The sequence below is a fragment of the Aspergillus terreus genome, genomic scaffold (genome assembly GCF_000149615.1).
Source record: "Aspergillus terreus NIH2624 scaffold_11 genomic scaffold, whole genome shotgun sequence".
Taxonomy (NCBI): Eukaryota; Fungi; Ascomycota; class Eurotiomycetes; order Eurotiales; family Aspergillaceae; genus Aspergillus; species Aspergillus terreus.
The window spans coordinates 144,732-162,451 of NT_165934.1; the positions used below are offsets into that span (position 1 = coordinate 144,732).

General features: G+C 51.9%; 7 protein-coding genes across 7 annotated transcripts; 1 reads left to right on the forward strand and 6 right to left on the reverse strand.

Annotated features, from left to right (window-relative positions):
- Positions 1-261: 261 nt before the first annotated feature.
- On the reverse strand, positions 262-2,229 carry ATEG_07457 (uncharacterized protein; the record flags this gene model as incomplete). The annotated part of the gene is made up of 3 exons (XM_001216078.1): positions 262-290; positions 380-1,314; positions 1,367-2,229. 3 exons carry the CDS (start codon positions 2,227-2,229, stop codon positions 262-264), a joined length of 1,827 nt encoding a protein of 608 aa, XP_001216078.1.
- An 805-nt stretch (positions 2,230-3,034) lies between these two features.
- On the reverse strand, positions 3,035-5,352 carry ATEG_07458 (Zn(II)2Cys6 transcription factor; the record flags this gene model as incomplete). The annotated part of the gene is made up of 5 exons (XM_001216079.1): positions 3,035-3,635; positions 3,688-3,873; positions 3,920-4,542; positions 4,714-5,000; positions 5,052-5,352. 5 exons carry the CDS (start codon positions 5,350-5,352, stop codon positions 3,035-3,037), a joined length of 1,998 nt encoding a protein of 665 aa, XP_001216079.1.
- A 1,165-nt stretch (positions 5,353-6,517) lies between these two features.
- ATEG_07459 (uncharacterized protein) lies at positions 6,518-8,591 on the reverse strand (the record flags this gene model as incomplete). Its single annotated transcript, XM_001216080.1, has 4 exons — positions 6,518-7,099; positions 7,167-8,184; positions 8,249-8,487; positions 8,538-8,591. 4 exons carry the CDS (start codon positions 8,589-8,591, stop codon positions 6,518-6,520), a joined length of 1,893 nt encoding a protein of 630 aa, XP_001216080.1.
- Positions 8,592-9,641: 1,050 nt separating this feature from the next.
- On the reverse strand, positions 9,642-11,522 carry ATEG_07460 (peroxisomal catalase; the record flags this gene model as incomplete). Its single annotated transcript, XM_001216081.1, has 7 exons — positions 9,642-9,712; positions 9,761-10,186; positions 10,234-10,318; positions 10,368-10,655; positions 10,877-11,023; positions 11,072-11,352; positions 11,408-11,522. The coding sequence occupies 7 exons, from the start codon at positions 11,520-11,522 to the stop codon at positions 9,642-9,644; spliced, it is 1,413 nt and encodes a 470-aa protein (XP_001216081.1).
- Positions 11,523-12,040: 518 nt separating this feature from the next.
- Positions 12,041-12,789, reverse strand: ATEG_07461 (glycoside hydrolase family 11 protein; the record flags this gene model as incomplete). Its single annotated transcript, XM_001216082.1, has 2 exons — positions 12,041-12,440; positions 12,494-12,789. 2 exons carry the CDS (start codon positions 12,787-12,789, stop codon positions 12,041-12,043), a joined length of 696 nt encoding a protein of 231 aa, XP_001216082.1.
- A 1,823-nt stretch (positions 12,790-14,612) lies between these two features.
- On the reverse strand, positions 14,613-14,933 carry ATEG_07462 (uncharacterized protein; the record flags this gene model as incomplete). The annotated part of the gene is made up of 1 exon (XM_001216083.1): positions 14,613-14,933. One exon carries the CDS (start codon positions 14,931-14,933, stop codon positions 14,613-14,615), a length of 321 nt encoding a protein of 106 aa, XP_001216083.1.
- Positions 14,934-16,439: 1,506 nt separating this feature from the next.
- ATEG_07463 (putative glyoxalase family protein) lies at positions 16,440-16,949 on the forward strand (the record flags this gene model as incomplete). The annotated part of the gene is made up of 3 exons (XM_001216084.1): positions 16,440-16,573; positions 16,627-16,826; positions 16,885-16,949. The coding sequence occupies 3 exons, from the start codon at positions 16,440-16,442 to the stop codon at positions 16,947-16,949; spliced, it is 399 nt and encodes a 132-aa protein (XP_001216084.1).
- Positions 16,950-17,720: the final 771 nt, after the last annotated feature.

Genomic DNA, 17,720 nt, shown 5'->3' on the forward strand with positions numbered 1-17,720 from the left:
ATTAGGATAACTCCCGCCAACCCCTGGGCCTGTTGCAGTTCCTTAACCTTTTCAAGTGCTGACTCTGGGCAGGAAATCCCGGTTTCGACGATCATACCCATATGGTCATATCTATCGAGGGGGTATGGATTTTTCAACAGGGCAGCATCAAATGAAAGCAACCCCAGCTCCGATCGCATGAAGCCTGCCAGTCGATTTTCGATACAGGCCTGATGGAGAGCCATTTCATCACCTCCGCTTTTGAAGAACTGGGTATATGCATCAAGAAGGCTCAACCGCTCCACTGGCGTCTGGCAGTTCCAGAACCCGTAGTCAACAGAAACGGCGCGATGGGGAGATGGCTGCGACAGAAGGGTGGACCGCTTCAACTCCCACACACTCTGATGCCAGGTGGAGATGGCGCTCATCAACAATTTGAAGTTTCGTACTGTCCGTATTTCATCACCCAGACCGTGCTTCTGGAACAGCTCGACCATTTTAGAGCTCGCCCTTGCCTGCCAGAAATCTTCGAAATTTGCTCTCTGGACGAGCAGCCTGTAGAGCTGTGCGAGCCCCTGAGTCTCAGAAGCATCGGAGGCTGTACAGAAGCCAAGAAAGATCCAGTTGTCTTCGTCCACATCTGGCATGAGTCCGTTTCTGATCTGGCACCAGAAAACATAGGCTTCGTGTTTCTCGCGGGGCTTCAGTGTCTGCCACGGGACCGTGCGATCCAGCGGATTGAGTATATGTCTTGATGTCTCCAATACTGTACCGAAGTTCGTCACAACTCCAGAGCCAAAACGATCATGTTGCACAAGCCATCGTACTTCATGCCTGATTATGGAACAGGGCACTTGTGATCCCCGGAACTGGATCAATTCCCTGAGTTTGTCGGACTTCCATGCCTGCCTTAGTTCTTCCTCGCTCACGCCCCACTGATTGATTAGGTCGCAATACAATCTGAAGAGTCGCTGTCGATCAGCCCCAGAAATGAAAAAACAGAATCCGAAAGCCATTGCTACATCGTTATCCGTTGGTACAGTCTTCTCATGACATGCTTGGATGAAGTCGTCGACCACGTCTAACGGTCGACCTAGGCGGCAGAGGGGCTTGTGTCGAATCCAATCTTTCTCCAGACAGGCCTTATCACAATACAATGCCGAGTTACATTTCTGGCAGGAGATCAAGCTGTCATTCCGCACCCCACATTTGCGGCATGAGGGACGGTTATCTTCTTCTGGCCCTGGTTCGAAAACCCCCGTATCAGAATACCTTTCGTCATCTGTCACGTCTGAAGGTAGCGCTTCTGAGCCTTTATATTCTGTCGGATTCTTCCTAGCTTGGGAATTAGCGCTTGACGCTTTGGCACATCGCGAGTGACTCATACCTGCCAGCGATATTTCTTATATGTCCTTGTGATAGCCACTCCATCTCTCTAGAATGTAGACGGGGTTCTGGGTTACTGCGATTGAAAGGTGACCATATAACCTGTCGCTCCGCAACCGGAGTCGAGATCGTGCTCTCCTTGATGGGAGCCAGGCGTTCATTATCCTCGGCGTTGCATTCATGGTGCAAGACATCGCGTAGCTTTTGTATTGCGGTGTCCAACTTACCATGAATTGCAGCAGGTATAGCAATGGCGCGAGGTAGCGTCCATTGACCATATATCTTGCCATGATTATTCCGCGCCTGTACTGCAAATTGGCTCAAGACGTGGCCGCACAAGAGGCAAGTCTTTTTACTTATCCCAAGATAAGGAAAGATTCGAGCAACGGCATCTGTGCTGAATAAATGCAGAATCATCCGCATCTCAGCGTGGACCCATTTAGGCTTCCTCAACTCTGCATCAAGTCTTTCTGGATGCTTCACACTATGGTGTTTCAACTGCGAGAACTCCGCCGCAACCTTCCTGGATTCGAAACCAGGGAGGAGCACTATCTTCACGCGCTTTAGCCCGGCAATTTCGCGGGCTGCTTCCCAAAATGTGGCAAAAGAATGTCTGGGGCGACAGATGTATTCCATCTCTCGACCTTGTCGGTGCACTTGAATGGGTGAGAAGATGTTCTTTTGTTGGGCGTAAAAGTCAGTGCGATAGCCGAGGTCGTCGATCATCTTCACGAGCGCTGAAGGGGATATGCCTCCATCCAAGAACGCTTTGAGACAAGTAGTCAATTCCTTCATGTTCTCGCCTTTCCCTAACAAACGCAGGAGAGCCTTCGCATGATGCCTCAGGCGTGGCCTATAGTACATGCTGAAGTCTTCCCAAAGGGCAAGAGAATCCTCACTTAACGAACCTGGGAATGCTTCAGCCAATGCGACTTTGTCCGGAATCTATCAGCCCTACCTCGTGAAGCAACACCCTCTAGCATATGAGCCACCTTCTCAAGCAAGTCAATGTCCGTGTTGACCCAGGAGGCGTTGCGGGCGCCGCGAAGATCGTGGCCTCCTCTTCGCTCTCCATTAAAGAGGTGCAAGTGACATAATGGGCTTCTTTCTTGCGGCAAATCAATTCAGCTAGGCGATCCAGAAATCTCATCCTGATTGACTTCCCGGTGCCTATTCCCATTCGGCCTACGATGTCAGTAGCCAAGTTGCCGCTGTTTTCGTCCTCTTCATCGTCTGAGCTGCCGGCCTCATAAATATCCTCTTCCATCCCTGCCGGTAGAGGAGTGCGCTGTTGACGCTGGAGATGGCATACTGTCGCTAAAGTTGTGATTTCCGACTCAGTATAGGGTGGGAGTCGCCAGACAAAATCCCGAGCCTCGTCAGTGGATATCAGTGGATATGAGAGAACTTGAACGTGTGACATCTCTTGTCTAACACTTGATCGGTAGTATTCTAATGCGAACAAAGCTTCGTCAATAAAGAACAGCTGACGGGGTGATGATGGGAGGTGTGATCAAGGGCGGGGTAGGTGTTGGGCGCATACAAGTGTACTTACCTGCAGCATGCATAGAATGCGAAGCAAAGCTACTACTAACCTACCTTACATATATCCATACTGGCGTTCTGCATAACATTGTCCGAAAAACAACTGCAACTAATTTGTACTCAACTACTCCCCAAGTAACGGTAGGCATTCCAGTATCTGCTGGAACGCATCCGCGTCTTCATTCGATTCATTGCTATCCGCGGAAGCGTTCGAGGCGTCGTCCGCTGGGTTCCACAAGAGAAACAAGGACGATGACCAAGTGTGCAGGGCCTCCCGGCCGAGATACGTCTCCTCCATTGACTCCATCCACGTAGGGATGGCTGGCCCTAGTTTGTCAACGTGGTCTGACAGAGCCAGATCAACAGGACACAGCATGGACACTTTCTCCACGGGGTGGTCCAGGGTTGACATGACTTCGTCAATATATCGAAGAAGTCGCACATAATGTGTAAGACGGAGCTCGAAGAGGAGGGGAGAGCAGTCTGGGCGGAGCGCTAGACCTGTCCTGTTGGCCTCTTCGTCGGACATGCTGGCCTTTTGGCACAGCTGGAGGGCTCTCCAGGTAATGTCTAGAATCCGTCTGGTGTAGTATCTCGAGCTGAAGATGCGGTTGATCTCCACGAAGAGGACAAGCATGACTTCGCGCTTTTGCTTGTCTTCTGGCGTCTTTGAAAGCTCCGACTCGATACTCAGGAGGATTTGTGGTAGCATTGTGTATGCCACGCTGGGATGGTCAGTTGGAAGTTCTAGGTTCTAGTTTAGTGTAGTAAACGTACGCGCTTATTGGGAGTTTGTCGGCAACTCCGTGGATGATGAGTTCCTTGACTTTTTGTGCCGTTGATCCGATAGCCGTCACTAGGTCTGACCGACACGCCTCGATTCGTTTCAAGTCCTCATATTCCAGCGACTTCACCATGGTTATCAATCGACACATATGGTTGGAGACGGCCATGCGAGCAGACCTGGCCGCGTTAGTCCACGAAGTTCTCTATCCTCGCACCGACTTACTGGTAATATATGGAGAGCAGATTGCAGCACAGGGCAAGAGAAGAATGCAGATAAAAGTCCTTCCCCTCCATATGTTCCAGCCAATTGAGCTCCCATTGTAAAAGCGCTGACTTCGCCCGCTCCAGCTTTTCTAATTTCACCCGAGGGCCTTCTCGGTCGGACTGGCGAGACCTGGCGGAAGGATACACAATCATTGCCATATCGGTCACCGTCACGACAAAATGACACAGGCTAGCGAGCACTTGACTCAGTGCGGCCTTGGTATCTAGGCCATACACCTCGGAGTGGAATGCTTCATCCTGAAGGTCGTCAAACGTCAGTCCTTGTTGCGGTGGCTCATATTCATCGGGGGTGATTTGTATCGGCCGTCGCATGCCCAGAGATATCAGACGATCGCGGATTAGGCAACACCACCATACGCGTTTGAGATCGGTGCTGTTCTTGCCACCGGGTGACGGGACGCTGTAATATAGGTGGGCGTTTCCTTCTTTGGCGGAGTCGATGGCGATTTTCAGCCACGTCGAGTTGGTTGATGTTTCGGAGTCGGTGGTGTAGTAGGAGAGTAGGAGAGTGGTTTGAGCGATGGTGAGGGGGTCAGTTTCTGCGCCGCTTTCGTAGAGGAGCTGGAATCATTAGTTTAAGCCATTGGATTGTGTTGAGGGCATTACCTTGGCCCTCCGATATAGGTCATCCCGTGCGAGGAGTAATGTCTCATGGCCGCACTGTTGGGCAACTTCCACCGGGACGAACTATCGCGATCAGCTGGTGTTTTATCTGCAAAGCGTGGTACATACTGGAGATGCAGCAAATAACATGGCCCTAAACAGCACGATGGATATCCCGCTTCCACCGGCTTTGGTACATCGATACTCCCGCCAGAAGGCCGCTTCGTCGAGCAACGGTAGACAAGGATGTACATAGAGGAAATAGTGTTTGACGAGAGCGTCGAGCGCATGTCTGCTGGGCACGCGCAGACAGCCGTGTGTTTCCAGTAAGACTATCTTTTCATGCGTCAATCGTTTCAAGCCTGATGCGTCGAGACAGGGATAGTCGAACAGTAAGGAGCCTTTGGTGATTGTACCTGCACAGCAGCAAGTCAGTCACGACTTTCTATCATGAGTAGCGAACGTACCGATGTTGCTCCTGTATTTAGCCTGTGGCAACGTCCCGCGCTGTGCATTCCTGATAGGAGCCTTGAACAATTGCTTCACCCTCGACGTCTGGCGAAGCGTTGGCTGCAGTGTACAAGGATACTGATCCAGACGACAATTCGTGCACGGAAACCCACTGATCGCCCCATCACAGCGGACCTTCCGGCGGTGGCAGCGTTCACAGGCGCGGGACGAGCGTTTTGACCGTCTGCGCAGATTACGCCCGGCAACCACCAGCCGAGACTCGTCCGGCGTCTTCGGAGACGGCTTCGTTCTGTCCATTGTGGGTGTCTTTGCTGTGTAGATAGGTAGCAGGGAGGTCGTGATGGGGCTGCAGATGTCCAGGAGGGTTGGAGCTTCCCGTCCGGTCCGATACCTGGACGCGGGGTTAGGGTCTCCACAAACTCACTTAAATAGACTATTCTTTTGGCTGTAGATCTGCTCCATAACGCCTTTATGGGACTGTAGTACGAGGGTGTGCAGAGGCTTCCATTGGAGCGGTGGTGCCGGACCGAGTCAGCGGACTGACTCAGTCGGGATCGGTCCGGATGTGTTCTCTCATTCACGGATAGTGGAATACAATCTATTTGCGTTCATTTTTCTGTTGGAGACACCAAGTACATACCAGTCGTAGATCATCGGCCATCCTACACTGCAGTGGACCCCGAAACAGCCGCCAGCTGCACCAACTCGCCAAACGCTTCTCTGATCCCCTCGCACTCCTCCGCCCACAGACCACCATCCTTCGCCAGTTCTAGATCCTCTCCCGTCGCCGCTCGGATCACCGTTGGCTTGTCGGGGAAAGTCAGCGAGATCCTTCTGTCCATTGGGCTCATCCGCACTCCCCGGAGGACCTGGTGGAGTTGCGCCGCAGCTTTGCCACCCCCGTGACCGCCATAACTGACGATCAGCGCCGGCTTCCCTTTCCATTCATGGTAGAGATAGTCGATGGCGTTTTTGATACTGGCGGGATATCCCCAGTTGTACTGGGGGGTCACGAAGATGAAGGCGTCGTGGGAGGAGATTTCCTTCGACCAGGCCTTGGTGTGGGCGTGTGTGTACTGATCCGCTGATGTTATCTGCGAGGGTATGTCTGGTTCATTGTAGAGAGGCAGGTTCCATTCTGCGAGGTCGATCAAGGATACGTCTGCTGCTGGAAAGGCGTCTGTAATTGTGCGCAGGACGAATTGTCCGATTTGCAGGCCGGCCCGGGGGCTGCGTTGACTGCATACGATCAGACCGATCCGCGGGGACTGCATGGTTTGCGTTGTTGATGTTGTGGGCTTTGCTGATCGAGAAGACGAAGGGGGGTTGGTGGCATTCGCAATATTGGGTGCTGCCTGCAAGGCTTGAACTCCGAGGCCGAGCTTAACTCCGAAGACTGTGTGGGTTGCGTTTCTTTTCTAATCTCAGGTTCATTGATGATTCTCACTATCTTCTTTAGACCTCAAAACTCCGATGAGTCCGATGCAGCAGGCACCGCTCGAACAGGATGTCCAACTCGAGATTCACGCAGGAAATCCCAAGCTCCCTCAATCTCCACCACTGGATATACACTATCCGGATCTATAAGTTTGAAGGGCAAAGGGTTTGGATGCTCCTGCTGGTCACTTCCGTACGCTCCACCGTATCCTAAGATTCTCCCAGGCCAGGTCTGCAGCCACCGTGGAAGGAAACCCGATCTCTGTCCGCCGGAAGGATCACGACACAGAAGGACCCTAGACCATTTACATGACTCACTCGAGAAATTCCCGTAGGCAATAAGCTGAAGGTTGGGGAATCCAGCTGGGCCAAAGGCCCACGTCGCAAATTCCACCAGCTGGAGCAAAACGAACGTATCATCTCTGACCTTCATACTTCGCTCCCTCTTGTATTGGCAGCCCCTACGGATTGACGCTGGGATCAATCCTGGAGGATACCCTGAGTTCACCAGCTGCTGGACGACATCGACTTGCGAAGGCTTTCCATCCATTCGAAAATGTAGCAGCTTGAGGGAGTGGAAGGCCTCCGCAGATGGGATGTCCCTTTTCTGTCACCAGTCAGTCTGGTCTCTTCCAAACGGCGTGAAGAGCGAAAGCGTTGGCGGTGGAACATACGAAAGCCGTCGGGAGTATCCAGATTCCCAGACATTCCAGTCGAGGCAGGCTTTCGAGCAAGTTGCGAACTGGAAAAGTCGATCGGACTCTGTAGTCACACCCTGCAACATATAACCCACCGTTATCCCCGATGCAGTGGTTTTGATAGACGAGCCGTTTCAATGTGTCCGCGTGCGAGGCGACCGGGAGCGTCTGCTCAAGGCGTCTCATGACCTTTGGATTATTCTCATCTCGATGGTCGTAGCCACGGTTGGAATTGGTCAAAATCACCACTTCCTCGAGGCCGGAGAAAGATGCAATCACTTTTCCCAATGGCGAAGACGGAAACATATGCACACCCCATTCTGCGTCCGTGATCGTTACATTTAGAACGTGGAGATTGAGACGCAGCACTGAATCTGAGAGAGCCTCAAAGAATCCAAAAGTCCCGTGGCAGTTCACCAGATCCAGGGACAGGAGGCTTTCGAGTCTGAATGCAAAATCCCGTCCCGCGAAACAGTCGTCGAGGCGGGCTCTACGTAGGGACAGGTGATGTAGGCCGAGACGAACGCATTTCTGGTCAGCAGGAGGGACTGGTAAGAGAAGCCCAAGCTGTTCCAGGATGGAGTCATCATCGTCGACGCTGTCCTGCACGTCCTCCAGGACCCTGACCTCCAGACTGACCAGGGTGTCAGCGTTGTTTTGCACAACCGAGCGAAAGATCTCTAGGTCCCGCTTGGACCTGACGGCTTGCCACGAGAAAGCCTTCAGCCGACGGAGACCGGTCATCCCTTTGAGGGAAGCAGCATGTCGGCATTGTTGACTCGTCATCAAGGACAGCGTGCTGATCGACGGTTGTTTTGTCAGGATATAGCCAGAGGGCCCCAGAATCGACTCTGGCACACAACAGCCCATATGCCATCTCCAGCTGTCAGCAATCAGAGCAAAGTGTTGAATGCGTGATGGAGGACTACCTGAAAGTGCGCAGTCTACCCTCAGGAAGATGAGACAATATGCTATCGACATCTTCAGATAGTTGCTGTATCAGCTTTCGATGGTGCTCTTTTCTGCCCTTATAGGGTATTCCTGAAGTGTCAACACACACTGTCCCTTCATGCTCACGGATGGGCGCGTTGAACTCCAAGCATTGAGTCAAGCTCCATTGATGAGCTTCGCAGTCTTCGCCTCCATAGTAGGAGGGTGATGCCAATAGGTTAACAGGCAGTTTGACGCGGCCTATCTCATTGATTTGGATGACTACTTCTCGACGTAAATACCGCCGGAATCTCCGGTAATACGCTTTTGAAGCCAGGGAGAGGTAGTCAATGTCAATTTGGAAGAGCTGCGACTCCGGTCAGACGAGACAATCCATGGGCATTTAATGCAACTCACGTATTCCACAATCATGCCGATGAGCTCTTCTGGTAGCGTCGCGAGGGAAGCCATAGTGGATAGGCCATGCATAAGAACTGCAGTGGCACAGTGGTAAACAGCGGGCATTAATGCTTATCGATTGCGCAGGATTCTAGTGGATCACATGATTTCATTGCAGGGGCCAGTGAATGGGATAACTGGTAAAAAGAAGGCTTGATGTATGTATTTGCTAGATAATTGCTAGAGATCATGCACATAAACATATCGTGAATGCTTTGGAGAGTCGGACGTTCCGTTGCTCTCATATGAATGCACTCTATATCATCGACACCAGCTCACCACTTCCTCCACGGTCGCATTCACCTCCACAACAACATAACAGCCACCAAACGAGACCATATGTTACTCTGCTTTATCCCACATAGAAACCCTCTCCCACGGCAACATCATACCTAACGAGTGCGGTTCGGTATAGACAAACCCGTTCCGCGCGTACAACTTGCGCCCCGGCTCATCCGCCAGCAAACTCACATACGGCGTAAACGTCGCAGACGAGTCTCCGGTATATCCCGGGTCTGGTCCAACCGACGCGACAGACCGGATCTTCTCGATCAGATGCTTCAGCACCGCATCGCCCAAGCCCTTGCGCTGATGACCCGGAAGCACGGCCATATCGGCGATGTGGAAGTACCAGCCGCCATCGCCGATGATGCGGCCCATGGCGACGGCGTCTGTGCCATCGTGGTCGTCTGGCTTCTTGTCCGCGTTGAAGGTGATGTAGCAGCCGTACCAGCTTCCTTTGAGGGCGGCGGTGGCTTGCGGAGTGCTCCGCGGGCTTAGTCCGGAGGCAGAGCGGAGATGTAGATAGGCTGGGACGGAGGGATAGCCCTGGTGGAGGACATAACCTGGAGGGAGACTCGACTGGGTGGACATGCTGTGTTTATGGATGCGTGATGTAGAGGTTCGTGGAGAGGACAGAGGACAGAGGATATGTGGCTTTTCTAGTTGCTACCGGCAATAACCGAGACATGATCATCATACGAGGTCAGACAGATATTAAATACCACAGATTTATATCTGTTCAGGCTCTCCACCCAACTCCGAACCCCGTATAGCCACGGCTCAAGCCAGAGTCGCCTCCGTCTCCTTCTCGATCCTCTTTCCAAGATCACGGTCTACGCAAGAGAACATTTCTAGCCATGTCAGCTATCCGATCTCACGGCATACGAGAAAGCACCTACCGTAGACCCTCTTCCGCAATTGCGCATGTTTGATCTGACGGACGTTGGAGGCCACATTACCCACAAACCGATCCTGATGGCCCTCCTCGCGGCCCAGCACCTTCCACAGACCAGCCGCCTGCTCGTAGTCCTTGTCCTCGACGCCGCTGGCATAGCTGCACACCTTGCCGATCCACTCCTCGTGCTCGGTGATGGTGCTGGACACCGGCCCCGCCCCGTTGCTCGCCTTCGCAAAGGTATTGGGCTGCAGGCTCGATCCGACGTAGTTGGGCTCGTCGCCGTAGTTGGAGCCGAAGTTCATGGCGCCGCTTCTCTCGAACGGGCAGTGCACCGGCGCGCGTGCGGAGTTCACCGGCAGCTGCTGGTAGTTGACCCCGAGACGGTAGCGCTGGGCGTCGGGGTAGGAGAACATTCTCGCTTGCAGCACTGGGATTGTCAGGATTATCGTAGCTCGGAGGAGTTGTGGCACTTACTGAGATCCGCCGAGGGAGCTATTCCTGGAACCATGGTTGACGGGGAGAAACTTGCTTGCTCGATGTCCACGAAATAGTTCTTGGGCTATCGACGGTGTCAGTATCTCATACTCGCATATGCTGGTGCGACTTACATTGCGGTTCAGCGTGAGCCGTCCGATCTGTCGCAGAGGAAAGTCCGTGTGCGGCCACACCTTGGTCATGTCGAAGATGTTCCATTTGTAGTTCTCGGCCTGTTTGGGATCCATGACCTGGACGAACACGTTCCACACCGGGTGATCGCCGCGCTCAATGGCCTCGTACATGTCTTGCACCAGGTGGTCGGGGTTTTCGCCCGCCAGCTTGGTGGCCTCTTCTCGGGTGAGGTTCTTGACGCCGATGGTGGTCTTGACGTGGAATTTGACGTATTTGAAGGAGCCATCCTGCATTATTAGGGATTCTATTCTTGAAAAGGGCTGGTGATGATCTACACACCTCCTTGGTCAGCTTGTAGGTGTGTCCACTGTAGCCGTTCATGTGGCGCAGAGACGCAGGAGTTCCTCGATCACTGAAGAGGACCATCAACTGGTGGATACTCTCCTGTGCTCCCGTATGGAAGCTATCTGTTTAGTATCATCGTACAGCCGTGCAGACAACAACTTACTCCCAGAACTAGAGATGTTAGTGAGATCTTAGAAAGTGGTTGTGCGACACCTACCATGGTCGCATCAGGCAGATTAGTCGCAGGATGTCTCTTGTGAGAATGATTCAAAGATGGGAATTTCTGCGGATCCCTGATAAAGAAGACAGGCTATAGACCATCAGCATCGCAATCCGCCCAACAACCAAATAAACTGACCGTGTTGTTGAACACAAAGTCCTGGTTGCCCTGGTCGGTGTAGAGCTTCATCGCGAATCCATGAACATCGCGCGCGGTGTCGGCCGAGCCAGTTTCTCCTCCGACAGTAGAAATGCGCATGACGCATTCTGTTTTCTTACCGACTTGGTTCAGGAAGCTGGCAGAGGTGAGGTCGGTGCAGTCATGGGTGACCTCGAAGGTCCCAAATGCACTGCATTCGTAAGTCAAGTCTTCACGAGATGAATGCTGGAACCCACCCAGCAGCCTTTGCATGGACCACGCTAAAATATTGTCAGCTTTTCCCTGTAGAGAGTTATATGATTGCAGTGCTCGTACCGTTCCGGGATTCTCTCGCGTGCGAAATGCGCCAGACTCTCGAGAAGCTGGGTGTCTTGCAGCAGGACGAGACCTCCACCAGAGTTATCTCGTAGTTGAACGCTTGATTTATCATTGGGGACAGGGCAGCCTAGGTTTGATTGTCAGCTTCTGGAGAGGGCGGCTAGGAATGAGTCTACCCTCGGCCAGTGTATAGTAAGGCGCCATTGTGTAGTCAAATCGAACAATATTTAGAGCTCTACGTGATATGTTGTTATGGAATTCAACTATTATAATCTATTATACACATATAGATGGATGTAGTCGCTCCATCGTGCTGTCCCAAGTCGATGACGATGACGGTTGTATGTAGAGTTTATCCACCAGCGCGGTGGACCCAGAACAAGATCACTATTCTCCCTCCACTCCGATCTGTACAGCTGCGAATCACAGTATACCGATTATCATCAGATCGAGATGGTGACATTGTTGACTTTGCTTACGGGTGAGCCGGCATCATCAACGACTTTGATGGAGCGTCATTACGCTGCACGCACTACAACTACTCATACAGAATGAAAGGATCAAGAAACTGCTATTTCTCATTCAGACAACACACTACTGCAGCCACAACATGCAACAACCGTTCAACACTCAGTACACAGTAATGGACGAAGATCCACTGCTCTGGTATCCCTCAGTGGCAACAATCTGGTAGTTGTGGGTTCCCAGGTTCATTCCATGGCTGGCCCACGCATTGAAGTGATTCGCCATCGTCACGGTACCGCCGGTCCGCTTCGACGTCCGCACCGACCAGTACTGCGTGAAGGTCGCGGTGCCGATGATCGAAGGCGCATTGTAGCGCGTGGCAGTGTAGATGTTGTAGGTGCCGCCGTCGCTGTTGACGGTGCCTTTGTAGGTGCCACCGCTGCCGGGGTTGTAGGTGCCGTAGGACTCCACCACGTAGTACTCGACGAGCGGGTTGGTGGTCCATCCGTACACAGCCAGGTACCCGTTGCCGCTGGGGTTGAAGCTGCCGCCGTAGTTGATGGTTCTGTGCCCGCGGTCAGTAAGACTCATTTGTATATGATTTGGGGGGTGGTATACCTGGCAGAACCCGGGTTCCAGCCCTTTCCGCCGACAAAGTTGCCGACGTTGGACCACTGCACGCTGTACTGGCCGGCGGCGCCGTTGGTGTAGGTCACGGAGCCGCCGCCGTCGGTCCAGAAGGAGTAGTAGTATCCATTGCTCCAGCCGGTAGAGCTGGGGGTGGACCGTTCGGCGAACTCGTGGAGGGTGCTGTTGAACAGCTCGTCGGAGCGCTCTTCAAGAGACTCGACAGGGGCTGCCAGAGCTCCGACAGCAGCGAAGCAGGCAACGGCAAGACGAAGGAAGGAGACCATTGTGCTGGTAGACTTGAGGATGGAAAGGTTGATGAGCAATTGTTGCCGTTCTGTTGTTGGTGAAGCTGCACGCTTTTATAGTCCTCTCCCCGCACAGACAGCCCTTAACAGCCGTGATATAGACGGATCATCGGGAGTTGCGAGCATCTGCAGAAGTCTTTTGCCATTAGACTACGGTTAGTTTAGGCTGATCGGTTGATCATTTCTCTGTAGGATTCTTCATGAATATCACGACGGTCCTATTTGCTGTCGGGTCCGGGGTACTCGACCAGGTCCTGCCAGGCTGGAGACGACAATCAGAGCCGGATGATTCCGTCATGTCGGTATATTCGTACACTTGCAGACCCAGGTTACCTGCAGACAATTCCATTTACCCGGCGTGCGTGCTGTACGAGGTTGTCGCTACCCAATTGCCTGTACAGCTCCTTACATCCCAAGCCCAGCCCAATGCTTTTCGTCACGGCACCTCCGGTCATATGAGCAATCCATAGGCTAATCAATCCTGCACTCGCACTGAAGCCTTTCCCCAGGATCGGCTAATTCAGCGCCCTCCGCTGTCACGGCCACTTAGGTTCGCCAATACAAAGCCATTGAATTTAGCCTCGGCTCTCCAGGAGTGCGGAGAGGGCAGCCACCGTCAGGCACTCCGGCTGATTGCCGGAGAGCGGTGTTCTGCTCCGTATGGTCTAGGCTCGGCGAAGCCGTAGCGTTCTTGGTATAGTCGAGTGATTGGTGCCCGGCCTATAGCGAGACTAGTAGCGCAGCCGAGCTGGAGGTGGCGCTGGAGTAGAGGCAATTGGCCGTTTGGCTTAGATTGTGCATAATGGTGTGTGCTACAGTATCAAAGATCTGGACTCCACTGGACCATGGTGGGCGTCTGGAATTTAGCCATGATCCAGCATGTGTTGCATTGAGACTTGGCGATAGTTCCAGACACTACGGGGCAAGTACCGCAGTGGGAAGTTGGACCCGGTGTTCGTCCAAGCTAGTGTTTTTCGAATGTGGCAGCCAAGAGCAGCCGAGAGGACGGGGCCTGGGAATTAAGACGGTGGAGTTTCAGGGTCATCTGGTAGTTGGATGTCATTGTTTGACTTGCACATTCGAATAGGAATCTCGCGCAAAGCCTGTACGATCGCGCAATGTTGAATGTGAGGAAAGATGCATCCAATCGTCCGATGGCCAATGTGACAAATGTCTGCGCAAGATTGACTTGGCCAGAGGCAGGCATACCAGTGGAGAGCTTGCAAAGGGCCCCATTTGCTCATCTACCTCTACCGATATTGCTCCATCAGGGACGGGGCAGCCCTGGCCGGTGTTCGGCTCACCACAGCTATTGACAGACTCTGCAAGATGACATCTTGGGGAGTGCTGACTGATGCGTACTCCATAAGAGGAACGATACAAAGCAAACCCTCCAGCGGTTGAGATTGGACCACTCTGGTAGAGTACTGTAGTGAGGCTTGGAAATCAAATCGGGGAGTCGACTTGACCACAGCCGCGATTGCATCTTCTCCTGTAGAGGACGGCTTCTTCCTCGATTCTCGGGAAGCAACAGATGACTTTTCACTGTAAATAGCTGCTCTTTTCGGTCTCGGTATGTAGATACTGGACTCTCTGTCTCCCAACTCACAGTGCGAGGGACAAGATGCGGACGGACAGCCCCGTCAAACACTTGTTTCATATGTCCAAGCCTTCATTCGGCGCGCTTTATGATTCTTGTACATGTATTGACCTCTTTATTAGTGTTAAAGATATACACCGGATGCAGCAACGCCCCAAGCTATGTAGCCCTATTAATCCAATCCAAATCACAGCACAGCAGATCACTGATCTAGCCCTGTGATAGTAACATTGACATTGACCTTGGCGTTCACATTGCTCTTCATCGACACCAACCCCATGGCTAAAAGATCGTTCATGTCCACGGCAATATTCACGCCCATAAACCCCTCGGTCTGGTTCATGCCCCAGAATTTGATGTCGACGGGGAGCTGCTGCATGATCTCGTTGACGGTCTTGATCGCATTGGCTCGGGTCCAGTCGAGATTGAACATGCTGGAGGAGCGAGGGAGAAGAGATCGCAGGGGCGTCGCTGCCGAGCAGGCGGAAAGCAGTGCGACTATGGAGAGGATAGAGACGCGCATGTTGATCGAAAACGAGTGGATTGTCCTGTTCATCAGTACTTATATCAGGGCAGAGTTTCTTCGTGCTTACTATTTGACAGTTAAAAAGAGTGACTGAGTTTAATAGTAAAGAATGGCGGAACGCATTGTCCCAGAAGTCGAAATCTGTAGAGTGGCTGCAGAACAGAACCAGACCCCCGAGATGCGATCATGGCTATTATTATTCTTTTCCTGTGAGATCTGGGATCTCGTCCACGATTGAAATGGCCTCCACTTTGCCGCTACTAGGTTTAGAGACGTAATTTGAAGTCATTATTGGCAGAAGGGGTGACGCTATTCGAGTCAGAGATCCACAGACGGGATGCATCTCGATCAGGGCTGTCTTTTGGTCTTCCATTTGCTGGAGGGGATGTAAACATGGAGATTGTAATTCATTGAATAGGATGGGTGTAGATTAGGGTGCTTGCATAGGAATGCATGTCTTTCCAGTTGCATTCTGTGCAAAAGATGTGATTCCACCTGTTCATTGACTCCTGAAATCACATCCACGGATCTTCATCTTCGCTAATGCCGGCGGATCCACACAATATTGAACAACCGACGCAAGGGCTGCTGCAGTGGATCTCTCTGTCGGGAGGGTCAATCGATGCCGCTTCTAGTATAGCATCAATATGGAGCACAGCTGAAGAGCTGCATTCTCCAGTGCTGCAATTGTCAACAAAGTCGAACACGATCCACAGTCCACGATAAGCTCGGGAGAATGGAGAAAGATATCAACGTCCTCGTCCTCATTGACAGCTGTCTGTGGATCTAATAACATTTGGAGAACAGCTTGTTACCCACATTCAGACTGAGCGGGTGCGCTGGAACACGTAGAAAGTAGTATGATCTGCCCAGTGATACAGTGAATAATGCCCACGCAAGGACATGTTCCTGGCATAACATGGCAGAAAACATACCGAGACTGGCCATCCTTTTATGCAATGACTGTACGTCTGCAATGATAATAATCTCGCAGTGCAGTGTTCATCCAACCTCTTATGGATGGCATGGTAGTCGAGCCAGATGATTCTGCAACCATTCCTCTAATGACCATCTCTCACTCTGCTTAATATACCACAGATCACCATGGACAAAAACATATCTCTTTCTGTGAAGGTACTATTGACCGTGACTTCATTTCTGGATAGTATGTTAGGAAGATATATATCCAGTAGTCTCCTGTGACAAGATGACAACAACTTATAATCACAACCTCAACTACACTGCTTTTCGATAGAACATTCTATATTTGATCTATATTCACACGATCCGAATAACAAAGATAGTCATGTCACAGCTCAGGATACAAGAACCGACACGGGAAAAGAATTCCGAACTCTCTTGGCAATCAGCCCTTGATCGGTAACTGCCTGAAGTAGGGCTTCTCATCAGGTTCCCACCATACACCAACATAAAGCGCTATAACCCCATCTATAAGCCTCTTCTTCCCAAGGCCCCACAACTCACTGTCTAAAGCGAAGAGACATGATCACCGGAATCGCACATACCAATCTCCTCGTACCGGAAGGTACGCTGGACAATGCACACGAGTTCTACGCAGGGACCCTAGGCCTTACGGCTAGTCCTGTTCCCCAGCTGCAGAAGAATACTACGGCATGGTAAGTACGAACTATACGTCTTGAAATTGACCATATCTAATTGATATACATAGGTTCAATATCACCCCAGACGGTAGCCAGCAGATTCACATCGCATTTGGGACGAACGAGCGGGGTTCTCCGCGCCATCCGTGCCTCAGGGTCAGTTCCCTAGAAGCTCTGCAGGTGCTGCGACAGCGCATATGGGATCATCACGTCCGTGGTGGTGCAGCGGCTCCTCTCGAGGCGGATAAGCCTGGGGAAGAGATTTCTGGTGCGTTTCCTGGTTTTGTTCAACTGAGGTCACTAACGAGCCGTAGGAGAGACCACAGCGGAGTATCCGACGCGGTTCTTTGCGAGAGATTATGCTGGGAATCGTATTGAGTTCAGTTTATAGTCTAACGTCCCATCCATGAATGAATTGAATGAATGAATGGAAGTTGTATGTGTGTACGTTACAACTGCTAAGGCGCACATTTTCGGTTCCTCTTGGGAGAGTTCCACGCTCAGAGTCGAGATGCTCAGCTCGTGCAATTTTAGCGCAACGGGGCCACGTTCAGGGAAGACTGGCCGGAAGAAGTGAACGGTTGCAGAGCGTACTGCCGTCTGCGAATTGATCGAGGCTTGCTGGGATGCGTACGATAGGGCATGCGCCTCCGATACTGACTGTCCTGGTCAATCAGTGCCTTGGAGACATATAGGCCTTACCATTGCCGTAACATATGTCCTGTGGAAACTGTACTAGGCACGCATTTTCCTTGGGGAATTCCACGTCTAATGCCTGGCTGAGACTGATCTGGGAGATCGAAGAGTTCATGGCTGGAGATGTTTATATAATCTGCATGTTTTCGGAAGAGTATTCGATCCACTTTATATGCCAGCAACAGTACATGAAGCCAGGTATAACCCATGACACAGCACGCGTGCATTCAAAACGTGGCGACGTCCATCATCTACCGAACGGGCAGAAGTCTGGTTCGAAGATAGTCTCCGCAATGTAGTACCAGTCACTACTATGCTCCACGGTGCATTTGAGTTTCAATAAACCTGCATCCTAGAGTCCACATCGCCCATATCGAGCAATTTTATGTCTGCCCCTGCTTATGAATCATATAGAACGATCACAGTAGGTCTCGATCCCTCGATCCTGGAATCATACCTGGAAGGC